This window comes from Nicotiana tabacum, chromosome 6 (genome assembly GCF_000715075.1).
Source record: "Nicotiana tabacum cultivar K326 chromosome 6, ASM71507v2, whole genome shotgun sequence".
Taxonomy (NCBI): Eukaryota; Viridiplantae; Streptophyta; class Magnoliopsida; order Solanales; family Solanaceae; genus Nicotiana; species Nicotiana tabacum.
The window spans coordinates 158327360-158344365 of NC_134085.1; the positions used below are offsets into that span (position 1 = coordinate 158327360).

A 17006-nucleotide genomic window follows, 5' to 3' on the forward strand; every position below is an offset into this window, starting at 1 on the left:
AAACAAATATGTTGAAGTAATTAAGCCTCGTGTTAGTCTTAAACGCTAATAATCGACCACAACCGAGCTTTCGAGATGGAGTTTGGATATGGCTAAGTCAATGAACAACTCAAGAATACTTAAACAAATGATAAGAGCTAGAATAAACTTTTATTGCTTTGATATGCGTGCCAACAATGACCAAAAAATAAAAAGGTTCCCCTCTTTATGTCGTGGATGAGTTTTAATCCTAATATAAGTGTAAACAAGGTAAAAATCCTTTCTTCCTTTTCTCCCAAGAAAACATGATCCACATTCGATATCGGGCGTGAAATCCTTCCTTCCTTTTCTCCCAAGAAAACATGATCCGCATTCGATACCGGGCGTGATTCGTGCCCCGATATCCGGTTGATGGCAGATATTTCAACTCCCCGTTTTGTCCTCTTTAACCGTCTCTCCTTTACCCTCGATTCTCCGTTTTGCTCGAGCTTGATTCTTCCCGGCTTTGGTCATGCTCGATTCTCGACGTGTCATTCGTCTGTCCCGGTTTCGATCTACGGGCACCTTCGATCTTATTTGAGCTAGTAACGAATAAAGCTGTTCCTCGCTTCTTCAACGGAAAATCGGGGTAACTCTATCCCAAATTTTACCCGTAGACAACCTTCAAATACTATGTATCCGTTTCCATCCGACAATCAAAACTCCCCCATTTTTACCGGTCAGTGCTAGTATGAACAGTTTAGGCCAGCGGTTAGGTCCCTTTTCACTTGGCACCACAAATTCAAACAAGAAGGGGTGTTTGTGTAATTTAAGAAGCTATGAAATGGTACCTTTTATGTAAAAAGAGAACAATAACGCAAGGACATAAATCACAGCTCACAACTACATAAGGCCCAAAAGGGAAAATAAAATTCAACGACTCGTAATTATTTATCTGTCCGGAAGTTGTTTCTGCTTCCTACATCTAATCAAAGCAAAGAAGAAGTTGAACAATGGCTTCCAGGTACTGGGTGGTTTCTCTCCCCGTTCAGCAAAACTCATCCACTACTTCTCTATGGAGTCGTCTTCAGGAATCTATCTCCAGGCATTCATTCGATACTCCTCTTTATAGAGTAAGCTCTCTGCCCTTCCCTTAAATAATGTCAATTTTACTGAGATCTGCCTTCAACGACTTCAAATTTTTTGGATCACCTTCATATTTCTTGTTGAATTTGCAGTTTAACATCCCGAATCTCCGTGTCGGCACATTGGATTCGCTTCTAGCTCTCAGCGATGATCTCGTCAAGGTGAGCTCTTTATTTTTATTTTCTCTCTCTACATTTTTTGATTTGTTCTGTATTTCAATTGCGAAGCATTAGTCACGTGTGATCTATTTTGGATTGTTTTAATTTTCTCGTTTTTAGTAGTTACCGGCTGCAATTTTACAAGTGTGATCGAGAAGTTTAGTTGTTTAATGTGGTATTGATTAGGGATTCGTAGAAGTTGAATATCATCTGACAGAAGCTGTATTTTGTAATCGAAAAATTAAGTTATTTTATGTGGTAATTATTTGAATCATATGTGGAAAATTTGAATTTTTGCAGTCAAATAACTTCATTGAAGGGGTCTGCTCCAAGACACGAAGACAGATCGAGGAATTGGAGAGAGTTTCTGGGGTCCTCAGTAGCTCTCTCACTGTGGATGGGGTTCCTGTTGACTCATACCTCACTAGGTATATATCACCTAGTTTGACTGCTTTTGATATGTGGAATTATCTTTTCTGACAAGAAATTTGATTTATGTGGTAGGTTTGCGTGGGACGAGGCAAAGTATCCAACAATGTCACCTCTTAAGGAGATTGTGGATGGAATTCACACCCAAGTAGCCAAGATTGAGGATGACCTTAAGGTATATATTCTGCTGTGTTATGTGAAACAAGTAATTTTGTGAGGAGCAGTAATTGGGTATAACAATGTAGGAGATCTTATTTATCTATTTTCCAGTTTTTGTTGGGTGTGGTGGTGTCCTCCATTTCAATGCTTACATAAAATGTTTACGATACAAGTAATTAGGCCCGAATGAATAGGTGGTATATGGTGAAGTAAAACGAAGAAATAGCTCTAATTCGCAATGTGAATTAAGCACAAACCGATGCTCTAGTAGACAGAGAAAGGGTATTTTGAAGAAAAGAAGAGCACCATAAGCGAGGGAGAAAGCAAACATGAATTAGCATTCCTTACTTCACTTTTTGCCAATGGTATCATGTGTTTGCACTTTACAGAATTAAATAGTGGAGGTAGTTGGTGCTGGTGGTTGTGCTGTGTTAGTGGATAGTATAGTGCTAAAACGTTACATTCACATAAAGTTTTAAGTGAACGTCTTAATGATTTAAGACTCTGTACCATATCTGACTGAATCAGGCCTATTCAGAGCAAATAAGTGATTGTACAAGATAAAAACAAATAAACTTAATGGATTGACATGTAAATGATTCAGATTTAGTTCTTCATTAAGTGGAAACAAGTGGGGCTTAAGATAATTTCTCTTTCCTTTTTTCTCTGTTATCTGCATGTTTTCTTTTGGGATAACCGAGAAATCCTCTATGATTTAGATGGCCCATTCGTAGTTCGCCCACAACCATATTGCCCAAATTTATGTGACACATTTCCCTTGTGTTTCAACCAAATTGGTGCTGTAGGTCCCTAACAGTGAAGTGCATTAAGTACTTGTTGAAGATACAGTGACAATGTTAGTTAAACATTCACTGTTTGGTTCCACTGATTCCCGGAGTGTGGTTCCCTAGAACATAACTATTCCTCCTTAAAACAATCGAGTAACATCGTTTTGTCAATTAAGTACAGCATGGTGGTTTTGAGAGTCTTTGTTATTCTTTTTTTGGTGACAGTTTTCTTTGAGATACTTCATTGGATTAAATGTTGAGTATCTGACTTTACTACTAAGAGTTTTTTAATCATAGTATATATTGCTCGAACAATGTGTTACAATATCTGCTGGTTTTCTATGACAGGTTCGTGTTTCTGAGTATAACAATGTGCGTAGTCAACTTAATGCCATCAATCGAAAGCAGGCGGGAAGGTATGTATGAGATAAGATTCCATTGGATACACATGGACTTCCAATAAATGGTGATTTATCATTTTTGAGTGTTCAGCTATGTCATTATTGATTTACCATCGAGGAACCTTCAATTTCTGCCTAAATGTATGTCCAAGACACTGACAACATAGATGGACATAATAGTGAAATTTAAAAAGGATAAGAGGAAGCTAACTTGAAAAAGGCTATCTCTAAATAGACACTATTAGACATGGAAGGTTTTCTTTGATAAAGAAGAAACATGGAAATACATCCATGTTGTTTTTGTTAAAGATCAGCAGATATTAGAGGTGGCCCTCATATTATCTGGTTGGTTAGAATATTTACACCAAAAAGAAAGAGAGAGCGAGGGAGGGAGGGAGGGAGAGAGAGAGTTAGTGCTTATTAAGATAGGAAACATGCGCAACGCGCTTACACTAAAACTAGTTTTGAAAAAAGTATGTGGTGAGTTAGGTTTGCATTAGGTGTATTGCTTCAGAGCGAAATCTTAGGGACTGTAGGAACTCCATCTACAACAACAACAGTGTAATTCCACAAATAGGTTCTAGGGAGGATAGTGTGTACGCAGACCTTACTCCTACCTTGTGAAAGTAGAGAGACTGTTTCCGATAGACCCTTGGCTCAAGAGGAACTCCATCTAGATGGTAGAAATTAAAATAAAACTTCCATACAGAGTGCTAGATTCATGTTGCTCATAGAAACTTGAAAATCTTTTTCAGAAGTCTGAAGTTTGGTACTCGGGTCTTTGAACTTATCCTTGTCAAAGGATAAGGGCACTCTGTTAATGTTTGTTTCTTTGTTATTTGAAATTACTAATCTGGATTGGTATAATTGTTTTTGAATTTGTCTCTACTTGGCATTCTAACTGATGTGCTTGGTGTTTCTTCCAGCTTAGCTGTCCGTGATCTGTCCAATTTGGTAAAGCCGGAAGATATTGTTACCTCAGAACACTTAACAACTCTCCTTGCTGTCGTTTCCAAATACTCACAGAAAGACTGGTTATCAAGTTACGAGAATCTTACCACCTATGTGGTAAGAACTTTGTTGGATTCAGTTTATAGCTTCACATATCTTCTATTTACTTGGAATGTGTCTCTGCTTTGCATAGTGGTCCTTATTGTGGCATTGCACTTTGGATTAGTTTGATCTTCTTCGAGGACAAGCTGGATTTCTTACTTATTTCTGGAAATAGAAAACGTTTTTCTTTCTTTCTGAGCTCTTTATAGTGCTATCCTACAAGTTCTACTTTTTCATTTTAACTAAATTGTTTAGGTTCCCAGATCCTCTAAGATGCTCTATGAGGACAATGAATATGCTCTTTATACTGTAACATTATTCAACCGTGATGCCGACAATTTCAAGATTAAGGCGCGTGAAAGAGGCTTCCAGGTGAGTTTTCTTTACCTCTTTCAAGTCTCTCTTCCCCCACCAGGTGGGAAAAAAGCTTTCAATATGTGAAACTGTTCTGTTGTGTCCGTATATATGTATATGTAATGTGTGGTGAGAAGAACTATTGATAGAGGAAGGCCTTATCTAAAGAGATGTCTTATTGGTACATTTGATTCAGATTCGCGATTTTGAACATAATCCGGATACACAAGAAAGCCGGAAACAAGAGCTGGAAAAACTGATGCAAGACCAAGAGACATTCAGGAGCTCTCTGCTGCAGTGGTGCTATACCAGTTATGGGGAGGTACTTCCCTCTTACTATTGGAAATCTAAGCATTTCTGGATGCATTTTCTACTGTTAATTTTATTCATAGACTTATGTCTTTGGTGCTGGCTTTAAATTAGAAATGCTTTGCAGTCTCGAAGGAAATGAAAAAGTGAACTCGTTTGTCATCAGCCAAATATATATCTAAACTGCGTTATAAGGATCTTTTAGTCTCTTCTGCACTTCACTACTTTGAGCTAACAAAATAACCTATCACATTATGGTTGTTGGTGAAGTCTATGAGTTATCTCAAGATCACTTTACAATCAGATGCTAACTTGGATTTTGACTATTTCAAGGATACAAAATGATTTTACTCCTCTTGGATTTATTATCTGATAGAGTCGGTAGAAGTAAAATGCTTACGATATTCAAGAGAATATATTCATGAATTGATCCCGTGAACCTTCAAAATGAACTGTAGAGAAAGAGAGGGAGCCTTACCATTGCCCGGGGACCAAGTCTCATCTTACATGAGCAACATGTGAAACTGAGGGAGCATGTTCTGGGACTAGGAAAAAGTCTTTGCAGTCTTTGTTTTTCATTATCTGGAAATGAATTATGGAAAGAATAAATGGAAAACAATCATAACCTATCACCTTATCCACTCCCGCCCTCTCTCTCAAAATAGCGTTCCAAAAACTTTAAAAGATGATGATTGAAGAGACCTAAATTATTTACCAACCAACAATGATACACGGGAAGAAATAGAGAAAATGAGGGGAGATCTTAAAGCGGAGAAGGGAACATGCTGTGGTGAGAGGATTTGCCAAATTCAAAGTGATATCAATTAAGTGTTGGAGTTCTTTGTTAATTTTTTCATTCTTTTTTTCATTAAATGTCGGTGGATCTTTTCATACCCTTCCTCTGCCAGTGAAGAAGCTATTAAGCTTTTCAGTATTTTGACCGAGCGAAATGCATCATGGCTTGGCGAGAAGACAAGCTCTTAATTAGCGGGGAACGGGTCAGCAAAACATGTGATTTTTCTTGTTAACTTCTATTATCTTTCTTTAACAATTGCCTAACAAACACCAAAAGGATCTGTTCTTTTTTCCTTCCGGGCACAAGTTGGGTGTGTGAAAAGGCAGGTGTTAATTTCTGGTTGCCAGTGCATAACATTGTCCTTACTCTTGTTCATGTTCAGGCAAATTGCTTTAAGAAATCTCATCTTGTACCTTGATTTTTTCCCTTTTTCCTTCTTAAATCTTGATTGAAAATAAAACAAAAATGAACATGTGGTGGTTGTTTTCAGCTCATCCGTAAATTGTAAGCTGAACTAGATAAAATTTTGTGGAAATATGTACCTTGGTGGAGCATAATGTGGCTGGAAAACAAAGCGGCATGCCACGCTAGGAGGTAGCTTTAGCGCTTTGTGTGAGTATTTTAACCTAAGCAGTTGGCGCATTCTAGACATGGCCTTACATACCTCCCGTGATTTTGTATTTATTTTTATAACATAGTGGTCAAAGGCTAAATCGTAGATAAAGTGTTAAACTTTAAAATTTCTTAAGGGGGAGCAAATGAACTTTCTCTTGTGAACCTTGTATTACATGTTATAGTATTGCAAAAGCCTCATGAAATGGATGTATTGACTGATTACAATATGTTTCACCAAAAAAGTTGATTGACTGGTTTCGTAACAATAACAAAAAACCCAATGTAGTCCCACAAGTGGGGTATGTGGAGGGTAGAGTGTACGTAGACCTTACCCCTGCCTTTAAAAAAGCAGAGAGGCTGTTTTCGGTAGACCCCCAGCTCAGGAAGGAAAAAGGGAAGGGGCAGAAACAAGCAAACTAATCCGGCAACCGAAGCGAAAATACAAAACTAACACTAAGTAATGCAATTAGAAAACCGGAACAAGGCACCAACAAGTAATAACGACAATCTAGGGATAAAACACGAAGGACACTAAGTGATGTATCAAAGCTACTGTGACAAACAAGGACAACACTCGACTACCTAACCCTCTACCTTTATTTTCAACCTCCACACCTTCCTATCCATGATCATTTCCTCAGTCAGCTGGAGCAACGCCATATCTCGCCTAATCACCTTTTCCCAGTACTTTTTCGGCCTGCTTCTACCTCTTCGTTGGTCCTCCAACGCCAGCCTCTCACACCTCCTCACCGGGGCATCAGTGCCTCTCCTCTTAACATGCCCGAACCATCTAAGTCTCGTCTCCCGCATCTTATCCTCCACAATGGCCACACCCACTTTATCCCGGATAACTTCATTTCTAATTCTATCTAACTTGGTATGCCCGTACATCTCAACATCCTCATTTCAGTCACCTTCATGTTCTGTACATGAGAGTTCTTGACTGACCAACACTCCGTCGGTCTGACCAACGCTCTATAAACCTTACCTTTAAGTTTTGATGGCACATTCTTGTTATACAGAACACCAGAAGCAAGCTTCCATTTCATCCATCCCGTCCCAATATGGTGTGTGACATCCTCGTCGATCCCCATTCCCTTGTATAACAGACCCAAGGTACTTGGAACTTTCTCTCCTAGGAATGACTTGTGAATCAAGCCGCATGTCTTCGTCCACTTTCTGAGTCGCGCTATTGAACTTGCACTCCAAGTATTCTGTTTTGGTCCTGCTCAACTTGAAACCTTTAGACTCCAGGGTCTCCTCCAAACCTCTAACCTCTCGTTAACACCACCTCGCGTCTCGTCAATCAGTACAATGTCATTTGCAAATAATATGCACCACGTCACCTTCCTTTGAATGTGATGCAACCCCATCACAATCGGGAAGTGTTCCGAGTCCCCTCTCACTGTCCTTCCTCGAGTCTTAGCTCCATCATACGTCTTGAATAGCCCTAATGTATGCAACAGAAACGCCTCTAACCTCCAAACATCTCCACAACACCTCCCTCGGCACTTTATCGTAAGCCTTCTCTAAGTCGATGACCACCATATATAAATCCCGCTTCCTCTCCCTATACTGCTCCATCAATCTCCTAACAAGGTGAATAGGTTCTGTAGTAGAACACCCCGACATAAATCCGAATTGGTTCTCTGAAATAGACACAATCCTCCTCACCCTCCGCTCCACCACCCTCTCCCATACTTTCATGGTATGGCTCAGTAGCTCGATACCCTGATAGTTGTTGCAATTTTGGATATCACCCTTGTTTCGTAGAAAGGCAAAAATCAGGAAAAGTCCATATTATGGTTAAATGAAGAAATTATCACATCTCACAGAAGGTTCAAGTAGCACAAACAGAAGACAAAATGAAATAATGCTTGCTTAAGATCGTTTGTTCATGCTCTATGTGGACCTTCAAATGCATTGGTCGTAGGTGTGATACTGTAATAATTAAAGGTGTTAGTAATGAATGAGGTTGGCCTAAAATTACGTGGAACGAGACTTGCATCTCTTAAATTCATGTGGGCTTAAAGAAAAATATAACACAAAGGAAGCAAAAGATCCATATAATCGATACCAATTAGTGGGAATTAAGCTTAGTTTGGTATACTTACATTTGGACCAGCTTTACTAGGCGTTCTTTCTAGTTTCTAGTTTGTTTAGAGATTTTTGTTTTTGTTAAAAAGGTGAAGAAACCTCTAGTTTGTTAGGAAATCCGAAACTATTGAATATTGGAATGAATGGGGAAAGTGGAGCGAGCTGGATCTTGATGATTTATATAGCCGATTAGCCGGCATAACAATCATGGGATTGGGGTTTAGTTGTGTGGTTAAATGACTATCACTCCCAGGCTTTCTTTCTGACGCCAACTATGCTTATAAGGCTATAACAATCAACAGACATTCACAGCTTTAGATATGTGATCCAGTAAAACTGGAAATTATTCTAATCGCTCTTGTAAACAAGAAAAAAAAGGTGTAATTCTGTCCCCCTGACATTCATTTCACTGGTCGTCTAACTTTTATCTGCTTCAAAATTTGGAACTTATAGTTATCTGCATTTAGAAAATGGGACAGTTGATATGTGCTAAAAAAAAAACTAAGGATATTCTTTTTTTTTTGATAACCGTGGTGTCCGGGCCAGCTTGCGCGCACCTCGACTAATTCCACGGGATACCTGCCACCTCCCACCAGCAACAGGTACCAGGTAACTCTATCCACCAAGGCTTGGATAGATGAGAAGAAATCACCTAGTGTGCCTCCGCTGGAAAAACTAAGGATATTCTTGTTGGTTTTTCTTCTGAAATTTGAAGAAAAGAGAAGGAAAAGGAAAAACAACAGAACAACTGTGTGCCATATCACCCTTCCAACATATTCCACAATTACTGCTTCCCATGGCGACCCCCTAATCAACTGCTTCCCGCCCACCCTCTCAACCTTCTGCCTTCACCCTTTGCACCTACACCATCCTTTGTCTCTTATCCTCCATCTCATTCCACAACCTGCTCCCCCATTTCTTCCCAACATAAGTTGAAGGACAAAGTGTGCCAGTATGAAGCTATGATGCTTCATCTTAAAAGAACCTATCAACTAACCTTGTCCACTACTCTCTGGAAAGCTATGAACTCTTTGACAAAAAATTAGTTGGCGCAATTAAAAAAGCTATTACAAGATAAGAAAAAATTAATCACTAACAATTTAAAAATAATCAGTACGCACTCTGAAAAGTTTTTCACCAGAACTATGATCATATATGTGGTTTAAAAAGAGGATGAGATTGGAGACTCTGTCGTGGGGCAGAGGGTGAGACAAGGCGGATAAGGGTGTCCAATTGTTTGTTTAAACAGGATGCCAACTCTTCAAGTTGGCTAAAAAAGATATGGAGCAGTTAATTTTGCTTTTGGTTTAGTTTCTGTTGCATTACCATCTTGGTTATTCAGTTTGTTTGGCAAATTAAAATCCTACCCGGTGATAAAAATCACAGGTAAATTTTTGTATGTTATGGAAGCAGATAACTGGGTATCCAGTTGGTTAATCTGTACAAATAAATAAAGCTACAAGCTCGCAGAGGAAAAGGAAAAACTGACTGCTTTTCCACATGTACTGTATCTTTCTTTTAATAAAACATTTGCATGTGTACTGCTTTTAAACTCCAATGTACTCTTCCTGACTTACTGAATCCCATGGGCTCTTTCTTTTGATAAAACATTTACACATGCACTGTTTTTAAACTCCAATGTACTCTTCCTGACTTACTGAATCCCATGGGCAAAAAATTGGATCGTGTACACATTCAAGCACTTGGTCTCTCTTTTATCTTTTTTATTCCCTTCTGTTAATTCTAGAGACATAGTACTGATTGACGAGATGCGAGGCGGTGTTAACGACTAGTTGGAGGTTTGGAGACTGACCCTAGAGTCTAAAGGTTTCAAGTTGAGCAGGACTAAGACAAAATACTTGGAGTGAAAGTTCAGCGACCTGACGGAGGGAACGGACATGGACGTGAGACTTGATTCACAAGTCATCTCCAAGAGTTACAAGTATCTTGGGTCTGTTATCCAAGGGAATGAGGAGAGGATGCCACATATCTTATAGGGCGGGGTGGATGAAATGGAGGTTAGCGTCCGACGTCTTGTGTGACAAGAATGTGCTACCAAAACTTAAAGGTAAGTTCTACAGGGTGGTGGTTAGACCGACTATGTTGTATAGGCCAGAGTGTTGGTCAGTCAAGAACTCCCATATTCATAGATGAAAGTAGTAGAAATGAGGATGTTGTGATGGATGTGCGGGCATACTAGGTTGGATAAGATTAGGAATGAAGATATCATGGATAAGCTTAGATGCTCCAGTAAGGAGGTGTAAGCGATTGGTTTTGGTGGGTATGAGAAGAGGTAGAGAGCGGCCAAAGAAGTATTGGGGAGAGGTGATCAGGCAGGACATGACGCGTCTTCAGCTTACCGAGGACATGACCCTTGGTAGGAGGGTGTGGAAGTCGAGAATTAGGATAGAAAGTTAATACGTCGTCGAGCGTTTTTTTGTCTCGTACCGGGGTTTTTTAGGATTAGTGTGATAGTGTCTTGTTCTTAGATTGCTAGTATTACATGTTGTTTTCATGCTATCTTACGCTTTGGTTTACTAGTATTTTACTTGTTGCTATTGCTTCCTTCATTTATTTTTCTGGTTCTTAGATTGCTGTTATTACCTTTCTGGCCTTTGTGGTTGATGTTGCTTGTTTCTAGTGTTGCTTTTCATCTTCTTGAGTCGAAGGTCTATCGAAAACAACCTCTCTACCTCCCAAGGGTAGGGGTAAGACCTGCGTACACGCTATCCTCCGCAGACCGCATTTGTGGGACTTCACTAGGTTTTTTGTTGTTGTGTCTATTAATTCTAGAACTATGCTAAATTGAGATATGTAGCAGAATTCATCCGGAGAAGTCAATTTCCAACTTTTTGATTGCAAAATAATTCGCTTCTTGCAATTTTTTTTTTTGATAAAGTAATGTATTATATTAAAGGTATCAAGAAGATGCAAAAGTTACATAAGAGTCTTGGTTAACTCAGTAGGACAAAAAACTATTCTAGAGCCTTTAGATAACCAAGAGCAAAAATCAGAGGTTACTAAACCAATGAGAGAGAGCTAATGAAGTCTAGGAGGGGAATAATGTCATTTATAGGGGAGAGGTTACTCCAACTAAAGAGACTCATTAGACATTTAGACTTCAGGTGGCCATTGGAAGTTGAAATGCCATCAAAACATCTACGATTCCTCTCAGTCCAAAGACACCAAAACATACAGGATGGGATCATTTGCCAGATCTTTTTGATGGATTTATCAACTTCCTTTAGACTCCAGCTAAGTACTGCATCCCTCAAGTTCTGTGGCACCGCCCAGCTGACACCAAAAAGTGCTAAGAACATGTTCCATAAATCTGAAGCCACTGAGCAATGTAGAAACAGGTGATTAACCGACTCAGAGTTGAGCTTGCACATGTAGCATCTATTAGCCAGCTGGAAATTCCTTCTACTAAGGTTATCCTGGGTCAGAATAGCTTCATAGAGGGCTGTCCATGAGAAGCACTTGACTTTTGTGGGCAGTTCTGTTTTCCAAATTAACTTCCATGGCCAAAGCTCAATCATGTCATTGGATGCACTTAGTTTGCTGTAGCCAGCCTTCACCGTATAGTTACCTTTTCCAGAGTTGCCCCATCTTAAGCTGTCTGAAACTTGAGGATTCCTTGTGGCTTCTACAAGAGATCTGTATAGATCAAACAGCTCGTTAAGTTCCCAATCCTGCAAATTTCTTGTGAAGTGAAGGTCCCAGTTGTTCCCTGCTCGATTTTGGGCTATAGAAGAGTTGGTGTCTGAAGCAATCTGATATAGGTCTGGACGAGAGTCTTTTAGAGTTTGATTGTTGAGCCATCTATCCTTCCAGAATTTAATGTTGATACCATTCCCAACCTGATAGGTCACATCCTGAAAGAATGCTTCTTGTAGGTTGTCCATGAGAAGCACTTTACTTTTGTGGGCAGTTTTGTTTTCCAAATTAACTTCCATGGTCAAAGCTCAATCATGTCATTGGATGCACTTAGTTTGCTGTAGCCAGTCTTCACCGTGTAGTTACCTTTTCCAGAGTTGCCCCACCTTAAGCTGTCTGAAACTTGAGGATTCCTTGTGGCTTCTACAAGAGATCTGTATAGATCAAACAGCTCGTTAAGTTCCCAATCCTGCAAATTTCTTGTGAAGTGAAGGTCCCAGTTGTTCCCTGCTCTATTTTGGGCTATAGAAGAGTTGGTGTCTGAAGCAATCTGATATAGGTCTGGATGAGAGTCTTTTAGAGTTTGATTGTTGAGCCATCTATCCTTCCATAATTTAATGTTGATACCATTCCCAACCTGATAGGTCACAACCTGATATGCTTCCACGGGCCAACTCCATGTGGGGCTCTGTTTTTCTTGGCACACCACCTGTCTTGCACCCCATATTTTGCATTAACTACCTCTTTCAATATGCTTGTTGATTCTTGGGCATATCTTCACTACCACTTCATGAGCAAGCTCTAGTTATGCTTGGCCAAATCTTTGATTCCCAGACCACCTAGGTTTTTTGGCATGATCACTTTTGGCCACTTCTTGCAATTATATCCTATTCGGGAACAATGTTCATTTTGTTTCGAAGTTCTAGTATGTTGTTTTTCTACCAAATGTTTATTGTTCGATTGCTTAGAAATAGGCACGTTATCAAGTGTTCCCATTGGCTAGTCCAACTTTAATGATGTGGCGCACCAAGGGTTGAGGTAAGGCATGTAGATGAGATCTCATTAGAGTTTTGAATGATTAAGCTCATGATTAAAGATTCAATTAGTGCCAACTTCAGGAGAACAAATTAACTCTTTGGCCTGGACATTGAGTAGAGTCGACTTATGCTTGGCTCACCTCACTCATATTTCAGCTCGGGCCAACTAGGCTTTCTTTTGGTAAATATGAGCTGAGATACGCTTGGTTTGCTTGGTTTCGTCTAATTTAACAAGAAAAATTACATGTTTCGCATATACTTAAGTTCCAATGATGAAGGTCTTCAACAAGGTATTATACTCCGACAGGGTGCACTTAATGGGCTGAGATATCCCATGGAACAACAACAACAACAACAATAACAACAACAACCCAATTGAATCCCACAAGTGCGGTCTGAGAACAAAAAACAATATTATTACTTTATATTTCATTTGACATTGTAAAATTGTTAAGGAAGAGGACTAGATAATTTATGTCATCTGAAAACCATATAAACTTGTTTACGACATCTTTACATCCCTCTAATTTGGTTATTGATTACTAATAAATAGCCAGTCGCATGTCCAATAGTTAGTCAATAAGTGTGTGATTTTGGTTACTCAAAACGAGAAATCAAAGCATTTGGAAACAAACAGGAACGGATGTTTGATTGAAAGGTGAACTGACCATCTGAACACCCCTAAAGAGTGTATCAGTCAGCGATGAGGGGGTGCAGTAATGTAATTCGCTTGACGGGGTCAATAAGTCATATTTTTCAATCTAATTAGCACGTGATAGCAATCTTCATTGACCTATAACCCCCAATTCATGCTTTCCCTGAAAGCATTCACAGTTCACTGGTTCATCTGTTGCCAGTTTGTAGGATGAAACAAAGTTTATGACAGAAAGGTACATGTGGTTCTCAAGTGTGTTGGTGCTGTTAGATGATAATAGTGATAAGCATTCAGAGATGGAAACAGTTCATAGGAGGCTTCCAGGGAGACTAGGGTGGTGAAAGATTTGGGGGGGGGGGGATCTAAATTTCTATAACATGGATTCTGTTAGGGGTCGTTTTGTAGGATGCATTAGAGAAAATAATGCATGATTTAGCTTATGGTATTACTAATCCCTTGTTTGATACACCTTTTCAACCTATGTATTACTAATGCAAGTATTAGTTATACAGCCTATCTGGTATAATGCCATGTATAACTGCCCCCAGGGCCTAGCTCAAGTGGCAAAGGGTGGTGAATTTGTGTCTTAGGTCACAGGTTCAAGCCCCCACACCATGCAAAGCAAAGCCTGGTATTTAAGTGGAGAAGGGTAGAGGGGCGGGCCCATTATCCACCGAGTTTCGAAGGCTAATACATAGCAAACCATGGTATTAGGAATACCAAGGCTGTTAATGCATGCATTAACATGGTTAAAGAAAAAATTGTCCTTAAAGTCCCTTAAAGCTAAAGAATATGGAGGGCATTTTTGTAAACAACTAGTTTCTTAAAATTATGCAATGCATTTTAATTTTTAATACGCCACAACAAACAGTGGATAATAAATAATCCCTGCATAACTCATACTTGCTTTACTAACCCATGCATTACTAATACGCCTTATTCAGCACTATTCTTATGTACCCTACCAAACGCCCCCTTAATGAATTATAGAGTCAGTCACTAAACCTACATTTTTTTTGCTCGAGACATTAAACCTACATGGTTATGTTCAATTTTAAGCTAGTGTATTTAAAAGTCCATTAGAAAACTGGAAATACCTATGTCCATGTCACAGCAATTCACACAGATACATTTAGGCATAGGCCACAATGAGTCCATATAACATGATCCACGTAGTGGGGTGTGTAGTTTGTTTCCAGAACGTACCAATAATATCAGCATGTAAGGTGCAAAGCCAATTCTGGATAGATTTGCAGTTCCGTTATCAATTGTGTTAAGGGACGTGGCTTAAGCCAGAGGTTAAATTTAACATCGTGTTAGGTCAGTCCTTGCAGCAATTTGTCCTCCACTACGCACCTCTCCATTTGGTTGCCTGTTTAGATATTAAGTGCACTCCTTGACGAGAGGGTTCTAGCACATTTTTTGCTCAACCAATAAAACCAAAGTAATGACCAATGGTCTAAGTGCGCTCTTGTGATTTCTGCTCTTCGACTGCTGTAAATTTGTAAATTACCTTTTAGATTTCGCAATAGGATTCCATCTCGATCCATTCTCAAAACAAAAAGTATCCCATCTCGATGTGGGTTCACTATTTCCTTTTTCTTTTCTTAGTGCTGATTGATTTATTTTCATTTCCAGCTCACCCATATTGTAGTTAGTTAGATTGAAACCCATATTGTAGTTGGTGAGATTGAAACCCTTATCTAAAATGTCCTGCCATCATTCTACAGGTTTTTAGCTCCTGGATGCACTTCTGCGCTGTGCGTATCTTTGCTGAGAGCATTTTGAGATACGGCTTGCCTCCATCATTTTTGGTAAATTCATTTGGACCCCCAAATATTATGCTTATCAGCTACCTGTTTGGTTGTATTTAGATTATTACCAGTACTTAAGGACCGACATAAATTTTCAGTCTGTTGTATTGGCACCCTCTACCAAAAGTGAGAAGAAAGTACGTTCCATTCTTGAGTCACTCTGCGACAGTTCAAACAGGTATGGCATATTATCACCTGTTTGCATGTGATAATATTTTCCCCTGAACTCCACCAAGAAGGAACATGTGTGATGCTTTTAACATGTTAAAATTGTATTGCATGACTGTTAATGGTGTTTATAAGTAACATAATATTTTCTTCCAGTCTCCGCCGAGCAGGAACATATATCATGCTTATAACATGGATGCTATTTAGCTTGACTATTACTGGTCCCGAGTACATTTATCCCATTCTATCTCTACTTGAGGCTGAAAGTTCTGTAATTGTCCATTGAGTATATTGTAAGAAAAGAACATGCATTTGTTCAGTTTCAATACGCCACATCTATGTGGTCCGTTGGACCTACATGTCTCTCTGTCCAACTCTAACTGACGGTTATTAAATGGTTTATCTATCACGTTCCCCATTTATACTGTTTTTAATTCAACTGCAGCAATTTCTGGAAATCTGAGGATGAAGGAGGAATGGCTGGTTTTGGAGGTGATTCAGAGGCTCATCCTTACGTCTCCTTCACCATAAATCTTGTTTGAGTTCGATAAATGGCTTGTTCTGTCCACTGCAATTGGTTTGAATCTAGTTGCCATCAACAATAAGGACAGGTTGCGCACTTGTACAATAGAGAGGATTGTTCAATTATTTTTTTAATATTATATGTTTATTGTAAAACATATTTTTTTTACTTCCTCTTGCTGCCTTTGTAGGGGTTGATTGTATCCCAAATCTTAGTACTGTCTGGATGAAAATTTTTTGAGGATAATTTTGATATGTATTGGGTATTGTTTCCCATACTAAATGTAATTTGTTCTTGTTTTAAGCCTGTATGTCGTTGCTTTCTTGCAATACGATACTCCTTGGTCTTTTCTGATGCATTTTCACTCTTAGCTAGCTTGATCTTTGTGAGTCGAGACGAGTAGATGCTATTGGTTTCTCGATTGTATGTTTTGAGCACATGACAATTGCCAAATCAAGCAATCATGTATTGACTAGTTTGCGTTGTCTTGTTAAGCTACTACAACCATCTTCTTTTATTCGGGTTTATGGACCACCAATATGAGCAAACTTACATGGACGGAATTAATTACCAAAATGACTGATTACCATTAATTGTTTGCGACCATTGAGACTTAGGTTGTACAATCTTCTTGGCAAGGAAAGTGAGTAGGAAATCGGGTTAAATAATGAGCAGGAACCCGGTTAAGTTCTGCAAAAACTGGAACCCTGCTCTTTTACTCTACCTTTGGAAAACTTTAGTGCAGGTGCAGCTTATGTCTTGGAGGTTGTAGGATATGCTTGAGTTTAAGTGGAGAAGGTGAGTATTTATATAGCCGATCACAACTTGTTTGAGACTGAGACATAGTAATAATAGTTGTAGTTGTAGGTAGGGTATGGTCCTGGCTAGT

The 17006-nt window shown here is 39.1% G+C and overlaps 1 protein-coding gene across 1 annotated transcript; it reads left to right on the forward strand.

The window, feature by feature from the left end:
* Window positions 1–854: 854 nt before the first annotated feature.
* LOC107805225 (V-type proton ATPase subunit C-like) lies at window positions 855–16420 on the forward strand. The gene is made up of 11 exons (XM_016629220.2): window positions 855–1091; window positions 1197–1265; window positions 1563–1690; window positions 1767–1866; window positions 2987–3054; window positions 3966–4107; window positions 4348–4464; window positions 4643–4768; window positions 15343–15426; window positions 15525–15604; window positions 16040–16420. Exons 1-11 carry the CDS (start codon window positions 972–974, stop codon window positions 16134–16136), a joined length of 1131 nt encoding a protein of 376 aa, XP_016484706.2. The 5' UTR covers window positions 855–971; the 3' UTR covers window positions 16137–16420.
* Window positions 16421–17006: the final 586 nt, after the last annotated feature.

Excerpts from the sequence above, each read along its gene's own strand:
- LOC107805225 (XM_016629220.2), top strand. The coding sequence starts at position 972 with ATGGCTTCCAGGTACTGGGTGGTTTCTCTCCCCGTTCAGCAAAACTCA. Across the intron at positions 3,055-3,965 it reads AATCGAAAGCAGGCGGGAAG|CTTAGCTGTCCGTGATCTGT; the intron begins GTATGTATGAGA and ends TGTTTCTTCCAG. Across the intron at positions 15,427-15,524 it reads GCTTGCCTCCATCATTTTTG|TCTGTTGTATTGGCACCCTC; the intron begins GTAAATTCATTT and ends ATAAATTTTCAG.